Source organism: Neolamprologus brichardi, chromosome 1 (assembly GCF_056152115.1).
Source record: "Neolamprologus brichardi isolate AB-2024 chromosome 1, ASM5615211v1, whole genome shotgun sequence".
Lineage (NCBI taxonomy): Eukaryota > Metazoa > Chordata > Actinopteri > Cichliformes > Cichlidae > Neolamprologus > Neolamprologus brichardi.
In genome coordinates, this window is record NC_142104.1 from 8,487,565 (window position 1) to 8,506,358 (window position 18,794).

Consider the following 18,794-nt stretch of genomic DNA (forward strand, 5'->3'; position numbering starts at 1 on the left):
CTACTTGATATGAGGCCAAAAGTTAGATGGATATCAACTTTTTCTTTATGGTTTCAGAGAAATTTGAAGACACCAAATGAAAAAGTATAATGCGCATGAAAAGGAAAACAGGAGTAGATACTGCTATGAAACAAATCATTAGGCCTGAGATGAAGAGAAGAAAAGAAGTAAGCTATTTGCTATTATGGAGATGATAATATTTCTCCCCTGCTCATCTTAACTTTCAAATGTCTCACTTTAGTATCATATCAAGTTCTAGATCCTTTATTTATTTATTTATTTGTTAATACCGTATCACTGTGAAAACAATATCCCTTCTGCTGCTAAACTTGAGGAACAAAGACAATTGGAACCTAAATATGAAGGGCTGATAAATAAGAAAAGAGCCTCCCCTATGTGTTGTTTGTCACAAGCTGAAAGCCTGTGTATATCCTGCTGTAATGAATGATACCGCCCAGGTTTCATTTGCAATCAAAGTTAATTAGCAGATGTACAGTTGCCTGTAATCTTTGGCGGTTATGGATTATAGGCCTCTGTATGATGGATGGAAACCCTATGGACTAGCAGCGAACACACAATAAATAAGAGCTAATTCAAAGCGTTGGTACTAGTATGTTCTCCAGATTGTTTAGTTAGGTCAAATCATTTATTCGTTTAGCGCTGCCAGGTCACATTTATACTAATGTGGCTTGTGATTGTTAAAGAGGTCTTATGCTACTCATTTACAAGTTCACATTAAAGCACATAAACCAATAGGTTTATATGCTTTAATGCTAAAAAAAAAAAGTATATTTTTCTCACACTACGCACCACTGAAGCAGCACTTTTCCCCCAATGCCTGAAACTCTCCTCTTTAGCTTCTGTCGCTTTGGACATTCATTGTTTGAACATGTGCCAGTCTAGCTGCTAGGCTGGTATTGTAAGAATTTGTTACATTGTGATATAGATATGTAGTGGGGAAAAAGCCTGGACTAGCAACAATGTATCTTCTCCCTTTGGGGTAGTTTTGTAACTTTGTGAAATTTTTACATGAACTTAAAAAAACAGCGCATAACACAGAAAGGAACATGGCAATCCCCAAGAAGCTCAATAATTGCCTTGCTGAGTTGACATTGTGTCACGGCACTGGGTCTAGTGACCCAGTGTTTGTGGGGGTTTTTTGACATAAATTATACTTTTCGGATTATGGTTTTCTGTTTGTATTGAAATGATAGCTCTGGTTTCTAGGGTTTTTTGCTTTGTTTCTGTTCCTTCACTGTGTTCCACGTCTATTCACTTTTGTCTCTGTGCTTCATGTTTCCTCTGTTCCCAGGTCTGTCATGGTTCCACGGCTCAGTGTCTAGTCTGCATTTTTGTGAATTGTCTTGTACTTCCTGTTTTACTTTGGTAGTCCGTGTCCTATGTTAGTATATCCTGACTTTGCTTCCTGTGTCTCCTTATGTCAGATTAATCCCAGCTGTGCTTTCGTCCTGTTTTCCATTTCCCTCTTACTCGCTGGTGTATTTAAGCCCTTTGTTTTTCTTTGTTAGTTGTCACGTCATATTCTTTCTGTGTGTTGGCTCTGTGCTCCCTGTTTCCTAGCAGTATTAGTTCCTAGTTTCCATGTCCAGGGTTTTTGTTTGTTTTTCACAAGTTTATTTTTTGGAGTGTTTTTTCCAGCAATAAAGCTGCCGTTTTAAGTTACGTTTCTCTGTTCGAGTCCTGCATTTAGGTCCTTCCTCCTACCTGCTACACAGCACATTGTGCCATTTTATTCTGTGGCATCATTTACAATGGTCTATGAAGAGCAGCATTTTAAGACCACGTTTTTCAAGCACACATTGCTACTAGCTTATAAAAAAAATGTTATCAATTTTTTGATTTTTTTTTTTTTTACATCGTGGCTCTACAAGGTGCTGCAAATGGGCTGAAGCAAGTTATTTATAAAAGGTTAAGAAAAATATTTTCATTTTCAAATATGTCAGTTAAAAAAATGAACAAGTAAATTTCCTTAAAAAATTGAATTCAAATTAAGTGATCTTTGTTTGTGGCCTTTTAATGACCTGGAAAACATTTTATGACTTTGGTGGGGTGTGGTGAGTTCAAATGGAGCTGTCTGCGTTCAGCCCTAGCAAAACATTTTTTAATGATATTGTTCATTTCATATACTTTTTAATCTAGTATATAGTATATACATGTTGTAACTGACTCAAAAAAAAAACATCTGGAAAAGCATTTAATGAAATAAAAGATACCTCAGTCTGGAAACCATAGCAAAGTACTGTTCATGTTTTCTACACTGAACATGCCCCTGATAGCAGAGAATCAGCATCACCACGCAAGTGATTGTTACGAAATAAAATTTTATGTGTCACGATCAAAAAAGACATAAAAGAAAGCAATGGGCATAAAACATCTTTGTCTTCTGTGTTAACCAAAGTTGCAATTAAAGGTGTGGCCTGGATGCCTGGATCCTAAAACATTCTTAAGATTGGGAACGTCTGTGTTCACAGTGATATTAGAGTTCGTAGAAAATGTATACCATTTAGTAATTGATCAGTATAGACAGCTTGTGTTGCAGTGACTAGTATCTGGCTCTTACAGTGTAAATATAAGCAGAGTGAGAATAAGTGTCTGGTACGCATATCCTGCATTTAATTTAATAATACAGTTTTTAAAAAAGCTCACATGTTAATGCAACACAGGCTCTACTTCTTTATTTCATTCGTTCCATTCATTTGACACATTTAAGGTTTATTAAAACCATTTTGGTTGTTATATTAATGCGTTTATGCTATTTATTAGCAAACACTTTCTCTGTGGCATTATACTTGAACTACAGAACAGTTATAATTCAGCTATATCCCTGTGACCAAAAACTTCCTATTTTTTGGTCACTTTTTAACACATTACTAAGGAATCACTAGGTTTTTGTCTTTTATACAGTGTTTCATAGTTCTTTTTTTTATTATTCAGTTGTACACCAGAGAACCACCTGAAATGCAGGATGTGGCATTAGATATTCAAATGACGCAGCTCATGTTACATCAAAGTGCCATAACCTTCAAAATGATGGAAACACTCAACAGGAGGCACTTGTTCCATGCTGGCAAACAGCGCAATTACTACAGAGCACTGTGGGAGATGAAGGGTGCAACCCAACCCAAATAACACTTAAAACTTCCTGTATCCTCTCTGACTATTGGTGCAGAGTTTTATTGCAGCTCTACGATGCCCTCCATGTTAACTGAGTTAGAGAGGGAAAAATTGCAAAGGGTTCACAGGCAGAAAAACAAATACAGCAAGTGTGAATTTGATGTTTACCAAGTGGAAAAGCAAGATAAGTTTATTCTGCAATTTTTCTGCATGAAAGAAAAGCAATTAAGATGATATAGAAATGAAGAAAGAATGCTGTTGCTAAGATGTTCCTTGATTACAAAAATACATAAGCCCACATTCTTCACGTACAGCAGAATTGGTCGACATGAAGGGGGAGCACAATTCTTTTAAAACACTCATTCAGTTCTGAGTGTTCTTAGCTTCTGACTAGTGTTACACTTAAATAAGAGTAGTCGGGAACATTTTTATTCATGACAAGTAATGTAACATCGTAATTTTGCAATTCAAGTAATCAGTTAACCACTATTACAGTCAGCTGTTTAATGGGTTTCAACATGTCTCTGTTCCTTTTCTTATGACAGAATAAAGCTTGACTCATTGACAGAGCTGCGTGCTACTGGAGTCCTGTGTCAGTAGTTGTCAGTCATTTTTACTAGCAAGATGGCAAAGGACTGCCCTTACATTGTTTAAGTATTCATATTATTTTGTGCCAGGGTAATAGTGGGTGGCTGTCAGCTCCTTTTCACAATTTTGAAGAAACACCTGCAAGCTAAGTACACCCCCACAAACAAGTGACAGGGTCCATTCAGGAGGAGAATGATGCAGTTGCTAAAGCTTTGAATATGCAATGTATCAGTTAAAGCTGTCACTCAAATTAACAAGCTTACTGCATGCTATATGGGCCTCCTCCCAGCTGGTATGGAACACCTCAGTGCACTTCTTTGCTTAGGCTGTTGCCTCATGACCAAGCACTCGATAAGCAGCAGAAGGGATGGATGGATGGATGGATGGATGTTATGTGGTGGAGGAAACAGTGCCAACATCATCTCTCCATGGAAAAAGTTAAAGTTAGTCCCCTCACAAGTACATGTAGACCAGGGTACCGTACAATATGTTTATATGAAACACTCTGAAAATGCAAAATGCAAAAAGTTAATCGTTTTTTGTTAATGTGAAAGTCCTATAATGGGTTACTTTTGTCATTGGGTAAAGCTGTAAGAAGTTACCTTCAAAACTAATGTTACAAAAGACCTGTTCTGACTGGAAAAATAAAATATAAAGCAAAACCAAAACCAATAGCTAAGAGATGTTCTCTAAAGCTTCAGGGAACTGCAAAGTTCGGTAATAACCCCCTGTCAATTTGTCATTTCCAATGACACTTTCATACACAGTAATTCAACCCATTGTTAATTTAAATATATTAGTGCAGCTTATCAAAACACATGACATGAAAGGGGCTAATATTGATGACAGCTGAATAGCTCCCTGCCTTTAGTTGACCATCTCTTTAGGCACCTACAATGAAAAGCCGACTGAATTTCTCATCCATTTTCTGTGGAAGCATTGTGAAGATTAATGACAGGTATTAAGTCTATAGCCATGTCATACTTCAGCTATTTAAGTTTCTTTGAATATAAAAATTGGCCATGGGGAATAATATTATCACATCAGCCCATAATCTCACCTTTTCATTACCGCCATCTGACAGTGATTATTGTAACACGGCTGCAATTGTTCTTCATATGGAAAGTCGTATTCCACTTTTATAAACTCTCCTTTTCTTTCTTTCTTTTATTAATGTGGCAAAATATTATTTTTGTGGATTGGTTAAGCGTGTCATTTATTCATTACCTGGCAAATCTCTGCCTGGCTGAACCTCTGAGCCATCAGGCGTGCCCAAGAGCTGGGCCTGTAATAAGGTTTTAAGTGCGTGTCATTAATAATGCTGCCCTGACGTGACACAAGGCTGATCTATCCTGGTATGTGGGTTTGTGGGCCGCAATCATTAGGCAGGATAGCTGGCAAGGTAGTTCGCTGCTTCCACTCGCTCTCTCTCTTCAGTGAGCAATCGGCTGTATCCTTTTAACTTTCAGCTGCTGTTGCCTACAAGTCTGTCTATCACCTCCCTGACAGCTCATCATCCTGATGTCATCTGCATTGTGTTGCTCACGTACACCTGCTACGGATGGTTCTCTATTAGACTGATGCACAGGACAGATTAATGGATTAAGCAGCGTGACAAGATGTTTCCTGATGCATAGGCATGAAGCTCAATCTGATGTTCAAACCCTGCTGGGACACAATGCAGCACAGTCAATTTTGCCTCATAAATAGTGATATGCATTTAAAAAAAAAAAAAGCCCAGCTATCTAAAACTTCTATTTAGTTTTAATAATTTTACTCATGAAGTAATTGTATTGCTTGTGGTCTTTGAAGTCTGGAATCTGCCCAGTTGTTCCCTGCTACCCTGCTTCCAGGTCCAAACTACTCTGCGTTTATTAAGGCTGTTGTGTTTTTAACATGTTTCAATGTTATGTATCTTGTTCTATTTAATCTGAACAAGCCCCTTGAAAGTCAGTCATCGCTGTCGGCAACGCTGTCGGCAACTCTCGGTTTTTACAAGCACTTAAAAAAAGGTTAGGGTTCATCCTCCAGCTTTACTGTGCTAATGTGTTTATATTATGCTAACCATAGCTGTGTAGCTAGCCACCATATAGCACATCATTGTATTCCAGCAAGCCCAACTTCAGTAACCCTACAAACATCACTACTGTTTAGTTTTCTGTCTTCATTTATGTCAGAAGTGATAGCAGAGCTATACGTTTTAATTTTTCAGAAATCCCTCAGTCAGAACATAGTATGTCATCTGATGCCATGGGTGTTAAACTTAATTGTTACACCTGGTAGAGCAACCACACTGATCATTTTATTAAAGATGAATTTAGACAGTTTTTAACTCTCATTGGTGTCGCAGCGTTGGTTTGATTTGGGACCTGAATCAGAGTTTGGACCCGGCAATGGCTAATGACATCAGACTTAAAGACCGGATATCTCTTGAATGCAATCATTTGTATTACAATCCAATTTATTTTTTTATTAAACATGCTATGTTCGTCTTTACCGTAATTTGATGTACAATACCAAATATGTGAAATAAAAAGTTTATTATTAGATTTAAAGGCATAGACAGCTTCACGCCTTTATTAATTTTAAGTAAATACAGGCTACTTTTAGCGATAAACTTTCACACCATCAGTCAAAGGAGCTTGCAAAGAAAAGCGTCTGGACTTCTTTAAGTTACTTGAAGACGTTTCACCTCTCATCCGAGAGGCTTCTTCAGTTCTAAGGTCAAATGGTGGAGAGTCCCAGATATAACCCTAGTGGGAGTGTCCACCCACACCCAGTTCCACACCTTGGCTCAGGCGATTAGAGGATCATCAGGGGGTCCTTTTGTCCCTCTGTGGGGGGACACTCCCACTAGGGTTATATCTGGGACTCTCCACCATTTGACCTTAGAACTGAAGAAGCCTCTCGGATGAGAGGTGAAACGTCTTCAAGTAACTTAAAGAAGTCCAGACGCTTTTCTTTGCAAGCTCCTTTGACTACGATGACCTGGATGACTGAGAATCTTCACAGACATTTCACACCATCAGAATTTCTGGAGTTTGAAATATAATTCTGATAGGTTTATAGGACTGGTTAAATATGACTACAAGTTACAACCTAAAAACACATGATTGACATCTCTAAAGGCCTCTCTAAGGAAACCTTAAATATGCTCTAGTCCAGCTCTGAGTCCAGCTCTGAGTACAAGATAATACTACATAAAAGTCAAAGTACTGTCTGCATAAAATACAGACAGGACTTTGAAAATGCAGGCAAATGTTTGCTTTGTGTGTGTGGTTAATTACTGGCTGAGTCTAATTAGTGAAAAATATATATGTGATGCTGAAAGATTATTGTGAAAACTGTGTTTAAAGATAATAAAACTTTTAAGTGTTTTCTATAAGCATTCAAATAAATAGTAGTAAAATAAGTGTAACTGATGACAGATCAGCATGTGGTTAACAGGTACTCCATATGAATGACTGACCATAGTTCATGAATAATTACAGTGTGAGAGGCCCATGAGAGCGTCTCATCTCTACCCACTTCTCTTTGTAGTTAATTTCATTGTCATATTTGGGTCACATATTGTATTGCTGTACTCTGCTGGTATTCTGTTTCTGTGCCTTGTTCTTCTTTCCCTTTTGTTTCTCCATTTCTCTCATTTCTTTTTATCTCTGTTTCTCTCACACTGCCCCTTGGTGTGATATTTTTCACTACCACACTCACGCGCCTCTCTACATCTTTCTGTCTCCCAAACTCTTGATTTTCTTCCTTTTTTTGTTTACACCCCACATCCCCTGTACAGCCCACCAGGGCTTCTGTCCTGGCTGTTGACATTGCATAAACTGAAGAACTGGTACATTTGTTATAAGTCCATTGTCAGCTACTGAGCAAGAGCCGAGTTCAAAGTGAGCCCCATTCAATAACACAGATCTCCCATAGAGCCAACGTTCTTGCAACGCACCGCCGGCCAAACTCCCGCTCGGCCGGAGCCCTCATCAGTCGAACCTGTTTTTCATGCAACATCAGAGCTGTCAGTCGATCCGCCTACTGAGAGCATAGAAACCAGTCAAGTTCTGCAGCACAGTCTCACAGCGCAGTACACTACAAAACAAGACAAAAAGATTCTGCCATAAAAGCAGGAAGCCACAGTAGGGGAAGGCATATCTACTTTCACTTTTTCATTGTACACATACCACAGAAGCTGTGAGTGCAATGATAAAATAAGCTTAAAGTTTTAGGTCAGAAGCCTCAAACAGCGAGTACCACAATAACATGTTGAGGAAGCTACATAGTTTTAACCTAACAAGACTGGGTGTGGAGTTAAAGTATTAAAGTGTCCATTTTCTGCAACACACAGCAACACAAAGTGAAGCTTATCTGTCTATTAGACCTATCTTTCTCTGCTTTTCTAAAAGTGAAATAAAGGCAAACTTAGTTCTCAAAACATTTCCACCATTATATGTGGTCCAGTCTCTAAAGTTATGATGCGTTGTGAAACGTATTTGGTGTTGTCTCACATTTCTCTGCTTTCTTTATTAACTCCATCTAACCTTTGCCTGCCTGAATTTTATTACTAATCCTTTAAAAGAATGGGCAATATTTCTCTGACTTTCAGGCAGTTTCTCTCGATTTGCACTAACAGCTTGTTGCTTTAAATGTACAGATGGACAAGTGATTGCAATTGCAGAAAAGTGAGTTTTGTCCTTGTGTGATTAAATTGTAAAACAGAAGCTCTTATTTTTCTCTCTTTCATTTCAAAGGACAATCTGTGACAAATGACATGGCAAAGCTGCACCGAATCATTTTATGGGACAAAGAGTACCACATTTTATAATGGCATGCACCACTTTCAGTAAATCAGCTTCCCACTCACACCAGAATTTTTGGATGGTTGCCTTCATTCCTCAGAGCTCTGTACATTAAGAAACTAAGGATACATTGTTGACTATTGGAGAGAAAGCACTTTGTTTGGTTTTTATTCTACACAATTACAATGTAGCAGTGGCACTGAATGCTGGCTGTCTGCAGTTGCTCTGAAATTTCTTTAGGAACTAGAACACTGAGTTCTTGTTACATTACTTGCCTTGCATCTTAAAGTAAATATTTAAATCAGTTCTCATTCCTGTGGGTGCTCATAACACACAAGTGTGGGTGTTTGTTTTTTACTGAGAATATACTGAATGATATTGTTACAACCTTTTCTTAATAGGTACCAAGGGAAATAACAATGTAATAGCAAAACCCTTTCCCAAAATCCCTATTTGCATTTTTTTTTTCAGCGTAGCAATAAAATACCGTTCATTTACAGTCCAGTAATTATCAGTAAGCATAAGCTAAATAATGTCAAAGGCAATAGTGGGTCTCCAAGGCCAAATGTAGCTAATACAAAAAATAAAGGTTTAACTAAACAGGCAGGTTATCAGCAAAAACACAATTCTACCCGATGCCAAAGAAAACGCAGCAGCAGCACCCACTCAGCATGCAGTTCAGTGGCCAAATGGCAGGGACTCTCAAGCTGGATGTGTGCTCCACTGACAACCAGATGGTGTTCAGGTGTATGTGATGAGGCATCTGGAGGTGTTACAGAATAAACCTGAAACACATTGGAGACAGACAGCTCTGTTTCAAAAAAGACAGAAGTCAGTGGACATAACAGAAACAAAATAAAACAAGAGAAACAGTGTATTTAAAAAATCTGAATTATGGGAAATGCACATCAGTGAATGTCATTTTCAGGGAAAATAGAAAATAAATAAACAATTCCTTCATTTATAATCTCTCAGCAAGTAGTTTAATAGGTTGATGATTTATCCTTTGAAGATACATCATGTAGGAAAATAAAATTTGAAGAAACTTTTGGAAGTTAGAGTGAGATTTGTGAATAACACAATTTTCTTAATTTTCCTAGTTTATGAAAACTAAATGAATATATTGAGCTCATTTTTTGTCACTCTTAATATGGTTGGAAGCACATATGCACTAGAGATTTGGAAAAACATGACACACATGATGTGAGGTGCTGATTAATAATAAAATGTAATTCAACTGGCAAGAGTTTTAAGTGTATGTCTATGTATCCATGTGGATGTGTGTGTGTGTGTGTGTGTGTGTGTACAAAGCATTTCACCACTTCAGTAACTGTACTTAATGTAAAGTAATTAGCGGCATTATTTGTTGGATTGAGTTTCCTTCTTTTATTCAGCCCAGTTTGAAATATGCCAAAACTGTTGGTTCAGTGTATAGGTATCATAGTTTCCAGTGATGGCGTGTAATTGTTCACTCCTCACAGTCAGGGTGCAAGAATTTAATATACCCTCCACTTTATTTCTGACTGTAATCAGCCAGTAGCTATTAGATGAGCTCTACTTTTCACTAAAAAAAGGGATCACACCATCACTGGTGTTGCGTTGAGGTTGTGTGTTACAGATGGCAAAAGTTGACTTTCCGCTTAGCTGGATACAGAAGGCCTGAAAGAATTCACTACTGACATGAAACTCCCTCGCTCCATTTCAGTTATGCTCTCTTTCTCTCCTAGTTTCTTTCTTCACTTTCTTTCCCTTTTGTCTCTCACCCTTTGACTCCATCACTCTGTCTCTGTCCCTTTCTCTTTTACATCTCAGCCTCACTCCATCGCTCTCTTTTCCTTGATCCTCTGTTACCTGTCAAGACTTCTTTTTTTTTTTGCTTTATTCTATCATATCTGTCTCAGTTCTCTATGTGTGTGCCTTCATGTATGTGTGTGTTTGCTTGTGTCGGTTTTTGTCCTCCATTACTTTTCTTTCTTCCTGACTTTCCCTCATCAGATTTTACTCTTTTTTTCCTCTCTCTGACAAGATATAGGTTTGCCCTCCCACCTTGGCTTACACGTGCACACACACGCACTGATGCACACATCCCCTTCTCTCTTTCTGTCCGTCTTATCTGGATCTCTACCTGCCTGCCAGCTCTGGCCCGTTGCCTGCCCTCCTTAGGGAACACAGCAGAGAGGAGAGGAGGAACGCCTAAGGCCCAGCCTCCTTAGCCTTCTTATCTCTCACACACACACACACACACACAAACACAAATGCACACACACACCCTTACATCACATAGTCACAACACAAACTGAAGTTTCACATGAGTACATGAAATTGCAACTTGACAGAATTGCAATTCTCATGAGTGCATTTCTCGATGAATCAGTTTTTTTCCTGTACAGCAAGATGAAACGAAATTGCATTTTTTTTTCTGCTACTGAACTGTACAGCACCTGAACAATTTCAGCAATCTGGCCTTGCAGAAATTTGCCTCTGTGTATATTACATACAATGATACAGCATGCCTCAGCACTCCCAGCAATAGTGGCACTGGACATTTAAATAATTTGCAAACATGTTTTAAAAAGTGGCTTACAGAGGGTCGCAAACAGGGCAACATAAAAGTTGGATATACTCTACCTACATGTTATGAAATTTAAGAACCATCTGCAATTTAATAAAGGTTGTTGTGATAGAGCTTGCACAGATTTCCACCTTGCCAATTAGGGTAGATTATACATATACTTAGTTATATAGAAACGGATGCAGGAACTGTACCAAACTTCCTAAGGTAGACAGGTGACACGATGTCCATCATACAGATAGAAAAACTTTGATTGCTGAGGACAAATTCTATGGGACATAAAAATTAGCTTCCTTTCTAAGAATATAAGTTAAAATGGACAAAAAATTTATTAAGTTATAACAACACAAAATCTTGTTTTGTGTTGTAATAACTTAATAGTTGTTTTGTTATATTTGTTTTCAATTTTTTGCTTTGTTTTATTTAGTTTTTAGTTTGGTTGATTGTTTTTTTTTAGACAAAGCTAAGGTGGGATAGCTGCACCACTTGTCAGTGCACTTAGTCAGGATCTAATAAACAACACTTTCCTTCATGTAAAGGCAGAAATGCTAAATATAGAAGTTATGCATGGCATTGAAAAAAACAAACAAACACACACACATGCAGGGTATCTATCTTTTCCATCTCTCTTAATAGCCTTAATGAAGGCTTTGATACCGCTTATCAAAGTCTTGGTGTTACAACAATCGTAGCAGAAAACCTGCCCACTACCAGCAGTCTCGAGGGCAAACTCTAACCTCAGGTGTGTACACAGAGTGAACAAGCACAAACGACTGCACACCATACTCTATATGTGCACCTGATCATAACGTATACGCACGCACACACAAACATTAATTCACCTTCTCGTGCATGCCAGCGTGCAAGCAGTGGGCGGTCCCTGGTGAGACAGAAACACACTAATGGATAATGACAGGGTTTGACAGCAGGAGAGTGAGCTGAGTCATTCTGGGCACACAGGCAATGAATAAAAGAATGGGACTGCTGTCTGAATATCCCTCTCTGACTGGATTTCCTTTGATACCGTACTATTCCTGCCAGTCTCCCTTGGTAATCCTGCTCATTACACTGCTGTCCCACAGTTCCAAGACTGGCAGCAGCAGCCAGTATGACAAGAGGGACGAAAAGTTGTCTTCACTGGAAAGCCAGCACCATCCTATGGGCTGTAACCTGTTGTCGTAAAGTTTTGTCTTCCTCTTGATGATAAGTTACACAATGAGCTTTTAATGTAGACCTTTCTTACAGGAAGTGGAACACAAAGTCAGGCTCAGAAAAATTAATATGTCTCTTCAATTTGCCAGCCTCTATTGTCTAAATTGTACGAAGGCACCATTGTTGCTGAAATTTATGTGACACATCACTCGGAAAAATATCACTCCATGAAAGCTGCCAGTCATATCATCCAACCGTCTCTCAATGCATCTGTCCCACTGAGTTGAGTCCAATTAAAACCATCACCAATTCCCAACTCTGGCCAGAATTGGCTTGTTGTTCACAAGACCCACTGTTTGGCCAGAATCATCATTTGCTGTTGCTCCAGTCTGTTCTCTCAGAGCATCAGACACAAACAGCTCTGACAAAAGGCCAGTTGTCTAGTTTGTCTGATTAACCCACTACTTCTAGACAACTTGTGAAATCTATTCCAGAAATCTCTGACTTTCTGTTTTTCCTCTGACGTTAAATGTTGAGCTCTTTTCGTCAGTGTCACATTGACACGCAAATGCTATTCCAATTATTCTACACCCTCTCTGCTCGCTGTCAAATTACCAGCACTGGGAGCGGAGCACGGCTCTCACTGCACCTCTCTGGCATTTTCCCTGACAGGGAGAAGAAAGGAGTCTGAGATAGCAGAACGAGGGAGGGCTTGGGGCTCAATGACTATTTTAAATGCTGAAACCAGGTAATCAGACAGACTCAGTCTGAGACCAGGAGTGTACTGTTGGATCGAAGATGTTTTGCTATGGTTTTCAGCAGATTGTCAGAGCAACACTGTATATTTGGATACCTGGCCTGGTGCTTTGCATGGAAAGCAAAAGAAAGAAATAAAATATAAAATGCTTGCAAACTGAATTCATACTCCATAGTGGTTTACTCTGCAATGTTTTACAGTCAGCTGCTAGGTGTCAGATTCATGACAGGAAGATTTTTTGTACTGCTTCTGCTTATTGGTGCAGTAGGCAGTACAGAGCAAAGAGCAGAGGCTTAGACAGATGATGTGAACATAATGCTAGTTTGGATCCCTGCATTGCAGAACACAAACCTAAGTGTGGCATGCAAAACATCCTGAAGCAGTGTCTCAGTCATTTCAGTGTTTTGGTGTTAAAAAACAAAAAAAGAAAAAGAAATTGCATAAGCAACGACAGTTTAGCTCCACATTTTCAGCAATTTTTGGTCTTATCTAGTCTTGGAATTTGCCCCAGCAGTGCCGCTTTAGTTCTTGTTTTGTTTTCTCCTCAATAGGCACAGCAGTGGGTTGGTAGTCGGCAGTATGTAGGCTGCGTTTCTTAAATGACATCTCAGCTCCGGGGACCTTGGGGCAACATCCACCTGACGTGTGTAAGAGTTATTTCAGGCATAAAGGAGTGTCAGTCAGTCAATGTGACAGCCCTTTGCAGCATTCACATAGACACATATACACCTCTCATTAGCACAGAGCTGTGAGGGGCTGAGTAAGTGCTGCTCTGCTCAGATGTTCACATACACTTCACTGCCTGTCAGAGCCCAACCGCACACAGCACTGTGAGACTACAGGCCTCTGTGGAAGAAATGCATTTACGAAGGGAACTTTTATTTTCATTATCGGTGCAGGACTGAACAAAATGAGAAATCTGTTGCTCTAGCAGTTGTAGCTCTAGCTATACAAAAGTTGTAGGTCTGTAGTTCTGTTTATTGTTTGGTGCTATTTTGCTTTTTTACCGGTTATCACGAATGTAGCTGGAGTGCAGCACAAAGGGCATAGAGAGGCGAAAGAGGAAATTATAGGTTGGAGTCTAGAAGCTAGAGGTGATGCACTAAAGAGGAAGGGAGGGGAGTCTATGGAAGAGAGGAGATAAAACACTTAGGGGAGGGCAGAATAAAGGATCAGCATCTGCAGGGGAAAGAATAATAATGCAAGGGATGCAGTGGAAAACTGAAGCCAATAACAGGAAAACAAGAAAGTGCTTGAAGCTAATCAGGAGTTCCTGTGAAGGCCTGGAATGTTCTTATTTGTGGAGTGACTGAAGCCCAAAGGTGAGCTGGTAGACTCACCTTTAAGAATGGATGGTTTGAGAATGACTGATGGAGAAATAAGGTTTCCTGGAGGCATAAACCCAGGTGACGCTCCTGCTATTCCCACCTCATAATGCATGTTTTTTTTATGACAGCTAATCAATCTGAGCTGTTTACACTTTAGTGTCCAGACTCTTAAGCTGCCTTCCCAACTCCAATTACATGTTTCTCTGAAGTAGTGGGGAGAGATAAAGGTCATTGTTAGCAGCACAATATGTAATTCGAAAGAAATGGTCTTACAACCCTGTGATTTCATTCAAATTACTGCATGCTGACCAGCCTTACAAGGTTGTGATGTAATCTTTAGCCCGCGGGTTGTCTTGGACAAAACAATCGCAACTACAAGATCACTAAAAAGTGAAGTCCCAACAGTTCAGTGCTGAACTATGCTAAAAATGTTAGCAGCTAAAATTTGCCCCTGGTCATAATTTTCAGAGATTGTAACTATTTCCAAATAGTTACAATTATGTGTCATAGTGAAACTAATCTAGTTCAATAGAGCTAAAGTTATTTTAGAAAAGAAATAATATTGGCCAGAGTGGCTGTGTAATTTTTGGATTTTCTCTGCATGAATCCTTTGTCTGACTACAGCATACAAATCAAACACTGCATTCAAATATTATCATCTAATTTTTAGTTTTAGTTGCATTTAATGCATTTGTTGTTATTACACATTTTTTGAATTTTTAATGTATCTTAGTGTAATAAGGCATAAATTATCAGGGCAAGATCTTAGTGGGATTATAATGATTGCACTTGGTTCCGGATTTATTTTTTTTATCTTTTTTCATGATGGTATGATGTATGGACATAAACTGTAGGCGCAGGGTGAATGCCAAAGTTGCTGATCTACCAATATGTTGAGGCAGCCTCCAAAATATTCACTTAGTATTCAGCCGAGGTCCCTGTGCTTTACTCACATGTCTGGACTCATCAGTCCCAGCTGTAATCAGTAGTGCTCTGACAGCAAAACAAGGGGTGTGTAAGAGAACGTGAAGCTAACTCAAATGAGAGGCCAGCGTAAACAGTGACAGGGCCAATTCCAGTTCCCAATCTCACTGCAAATAGAGGTGAACAGGGGAGCACAGAGACTTAACGAAGACATAGCAGCATCTGATCACAGCACCTCAGCACGCCACTAGTGTACCAACAGGTCGTGATAAAAGGATTACGCTTTGACTTTAATCTAGAAGAAATGTAAAATATGGGTGGAAAAACTTAAAAGGGGTCATCAAGCGTGTGATCTAATCCCTCTAAGAGCTAGTGCACAAAGCTGTAAATGAGTTCGTAAAAATAAAAATATGCCACTAAGGGTACGCAATTATGGTCTGAGTACTTTGTATTTGTTTGAAGCAAGCAGTCGAAGCCGTCACCTCTTTTTTATTAAGAGTCATCAGGAGGGATAAAAATATGGTGGATCATGAAAACTGAGGGCAACACAGTTTGTCTGTCTGTATATCCAGTTCCAATTTTAGCTAATAGTTTCCTATTCAGGTAAAGTTTCCTCTCAGGGAAAGCAAGCCTCTGTTTCAGCACCAGGAGCTGTCCAGGGTCCAACAGTGTACGGAAACAATATCTGCTCCCATGTTTAAGTGATGTGCCCAAACTAGCTGAATATGCAAGTTCTAAAATGTTTTGGAGATCTTGTTTGCTGTGTATTTATTTATTTGAATGTAACGTGAAGTGGGGATAAGGGAAATAAAGCTTTTGCTGATGCAGGTCCTTCTGTACGTGATTGTCCTTTATAAGCAGGAGGCAGAGTAGAAGAGTGAAGTGAAAATTGTGCATGCTTTCCACAAAGGGCAGAAGATGTTATATCCCAAGATTCCCAACAAATATGAGTGGGAAGAGCAAGTCTTGGTTAATTGTGTGTCAAATTTTAGGAATTTGTTTCTGCTTGTGATTCTAACCTCAGCAAATAAGCAAATACATTTACTTTACACAATGTCTGACTTTATGCTATACAGGATTTACTTTGTTTACAGATGATTTAATCCCAATATTGGCAGGGTTTGTTGATGTTAATGAGGTTATTTCAGATTGCTGTAAATGAGGTCATTTTTTAAGGTGAATTTGTGATGTGAATGATAGAACACGGGTTTGCAGAAGAGGAGCTGATCAGCATTTCCTTTGTTTCCATGACTATGAGGTACGGGAAGGAAAGAAAACCCATAATTGATTTCCTGATAGGCCACAACAGAGTTAATGAGGACTCCCTGTGTCATCTGCATATTCTAAATATTTGTAACAGAAGGTGCGCAGTTGGAGTCACCTCCCCACATGGTAGAATTTTAGTTTAGAATTTGACTTTTACAGTCGACTTTAATTTGCAAGAAGAACTTCATGCTGTATTAAATAAGTTGTGGGGGGAAAAATAATGAAGCCTTAAACTCATTTTAAGGTTCTAATGAGTGTAAAACTAAGTAACTTCAGTGTTTACTGAGGTCTCATATGAGAAAGAGGGTATTTTCTTCAAAAAAAAAAAAAGAAAAAATTTACATTGCCGTGGACTGAGAGGGTGCCAACCAAGAAAAACAAACCCTGCTCCAAAGTCGAGACCCTCAAGCTTAACTGGAATTTGCAGCTGTCCACATGGACAAGCCAAATGCCTTCTGGAGGAAAATCTTATGGTCAGACTCAACAGCTAGACAGCTGACACATTACAATGACTCGAAACACATCAAAGCTGGTTTTGGACTTCTGGAATGGCCTTTCCAAGCGCCAAATCTTAACACTATTGAAAATTGTGGGCTATTCTTAAAAGTCAGGTCAGTGCCAGTAAACCATTTAATTTAAATGACCTTTACAGGGAAAGATAACGACCCAAAGCAAACAGCAAAAGCAACCCAAGAGTTTTTCAACACAGCAAAATAGAATATTCTTCAATGGCCAGTTATTGAAGACAAAACTTGTGTTTTGGCAGAGAATGTCACGAACAAGCAGCAACTGAAGGTTACAGCTCTAAAGACCCGGCAGAGCATCTCAGGTGAGAAAATTCAGCATTTGGACATGTCCTTTGGTCCTAGACTTTAAGCAGTCATTGACTGCAAATGATTTTCTACCAAGTATAGTAAAGAATCCTTACATTTACAAATACTTCTGAGCCTCTGAAGTTGAGGAATTATGTATTGCAATGTCTGTAATTTCCAAACAGTTAATGCATTTTTTTTAACTAATTGAATGAAAGCTAAAAGTCTACACTTCAATCATATTCTTCCTGTTTCAGTTAAAATCTACTCTGGTCATTTGCAGAGGAAAAACTGCACATTTTCTCATTGTCCAAATATCTTATATAGAGGATATGGTGAAGTCCTGTATAAAGGTTGTCTTGTTATAATCATCACAGGAATTCTTTATCTAACCATTCCTGTTTACTTTCAGGACGGCACAAAGAAGGACTTCATGGAAATTTTAAAGAAATTTCAGGATTCTAAAAAAAAAAGCTTGACAACATCTCTCCTTACTGTGTTTGTATCCCATAGGCATCCTATTGCCATTGGCAAGGGAGTTCATAAAGAGAGTACTGCAGTGTGTGCACTGTGCCTATAGTTCAAGAGCTCTGCAGCATCTAAATAAGATATGTGCCAATTAAAGCCGGTTTGCAGCTTGTCTCGGCCCAGATAATTCACTTAACCCTGAGCGTGCAGCTGACAGGTAGCATTTGTTTACACATCCCTCCTCATGCAAGCTGCCAGGCCCTTTTCTCTACACGGTATTAAAACAAGCCACCTCCCACCACACCCCCACACACAGCTCACTGGCTCTCTGTTTCCATGGAAATCTGCCCTAGGAAGCTTTTGTATCTTCTAACCTTGAAAGCACCCTAAGTAGGATCGACTCTCAGAATATATTGTTGTCAAAAAGAATTGTCATGACGGTAATCAGTGCTATATTTGATACCCCCGTTCAGCAGCTTCCCATCTTCCTAGTTCATTATTTCCCCTCCTGCTGTGTTCTGTGCCTGAGTTAACAGCATGAGAAAAGAATCTGAAGATTGTACAGAAAAAGAAGCTGGAGACTGAAGCATATCATATTTATATATATTACCACTGCCCCACAGAGACAGCTTCTCTTTATCATTAAATTCAGTATGATATTATTTGGGATCTGTATGAGCAGATTTACTCCTAAAGTGCTAAACAGTGTATCAGTTTAGAGTAAAAAGGCTCCTCCGTTGACACCTCAAAATAATTTTAATAGCACAAAGTAAATTACAGCCTTTTGTTCCAGCTTTCAAATAATCAATAAAATCTGGAATTTAGAATCAAAAAATATACTCTTAATACAACTTGCTATTTCCCAAAGTGGCATTTTTAACCCTGTCATAAACTCATGCTGGGGCAATATGATCAATGCAAAAGTACACAAGCTGTGCAGGCGCACTGTCTCAGAGCAGAAAGTGCCATTGAAATAGCACAAAGATGTCAGCGTAG

General features: G+C 38.9%; 1 protein-coding gene across 2 annotated transcripts in view; it reads left to right on the forward strand.

The window, feature by feature from the left end:
* Positions 1-18,794, forward strand: part of chst8 (carbohydrate (N-acetylgalactosamine 4-0) sulfotransferase 8) — a 170,599-nt gene that overhangs the window by 138,015 nt on the left and 13,790 nt on the right. The window contains exon 3 of one of the 2 annotated variants that reach the window (XM_006779749.3): positions 17,285-17,347. The exons of the other annotated variant lie outside the window; for it this stretch is intronic. Coding sequence (XP_006779812.1) covers positions 17,285-17,347 — 63 coding nt within the window. The remainder of the gene's footprint in view (positions 1-17,284; positions 17,348-18,794) is intronic. 2 annotated transcript variants of the gene reach the window in all.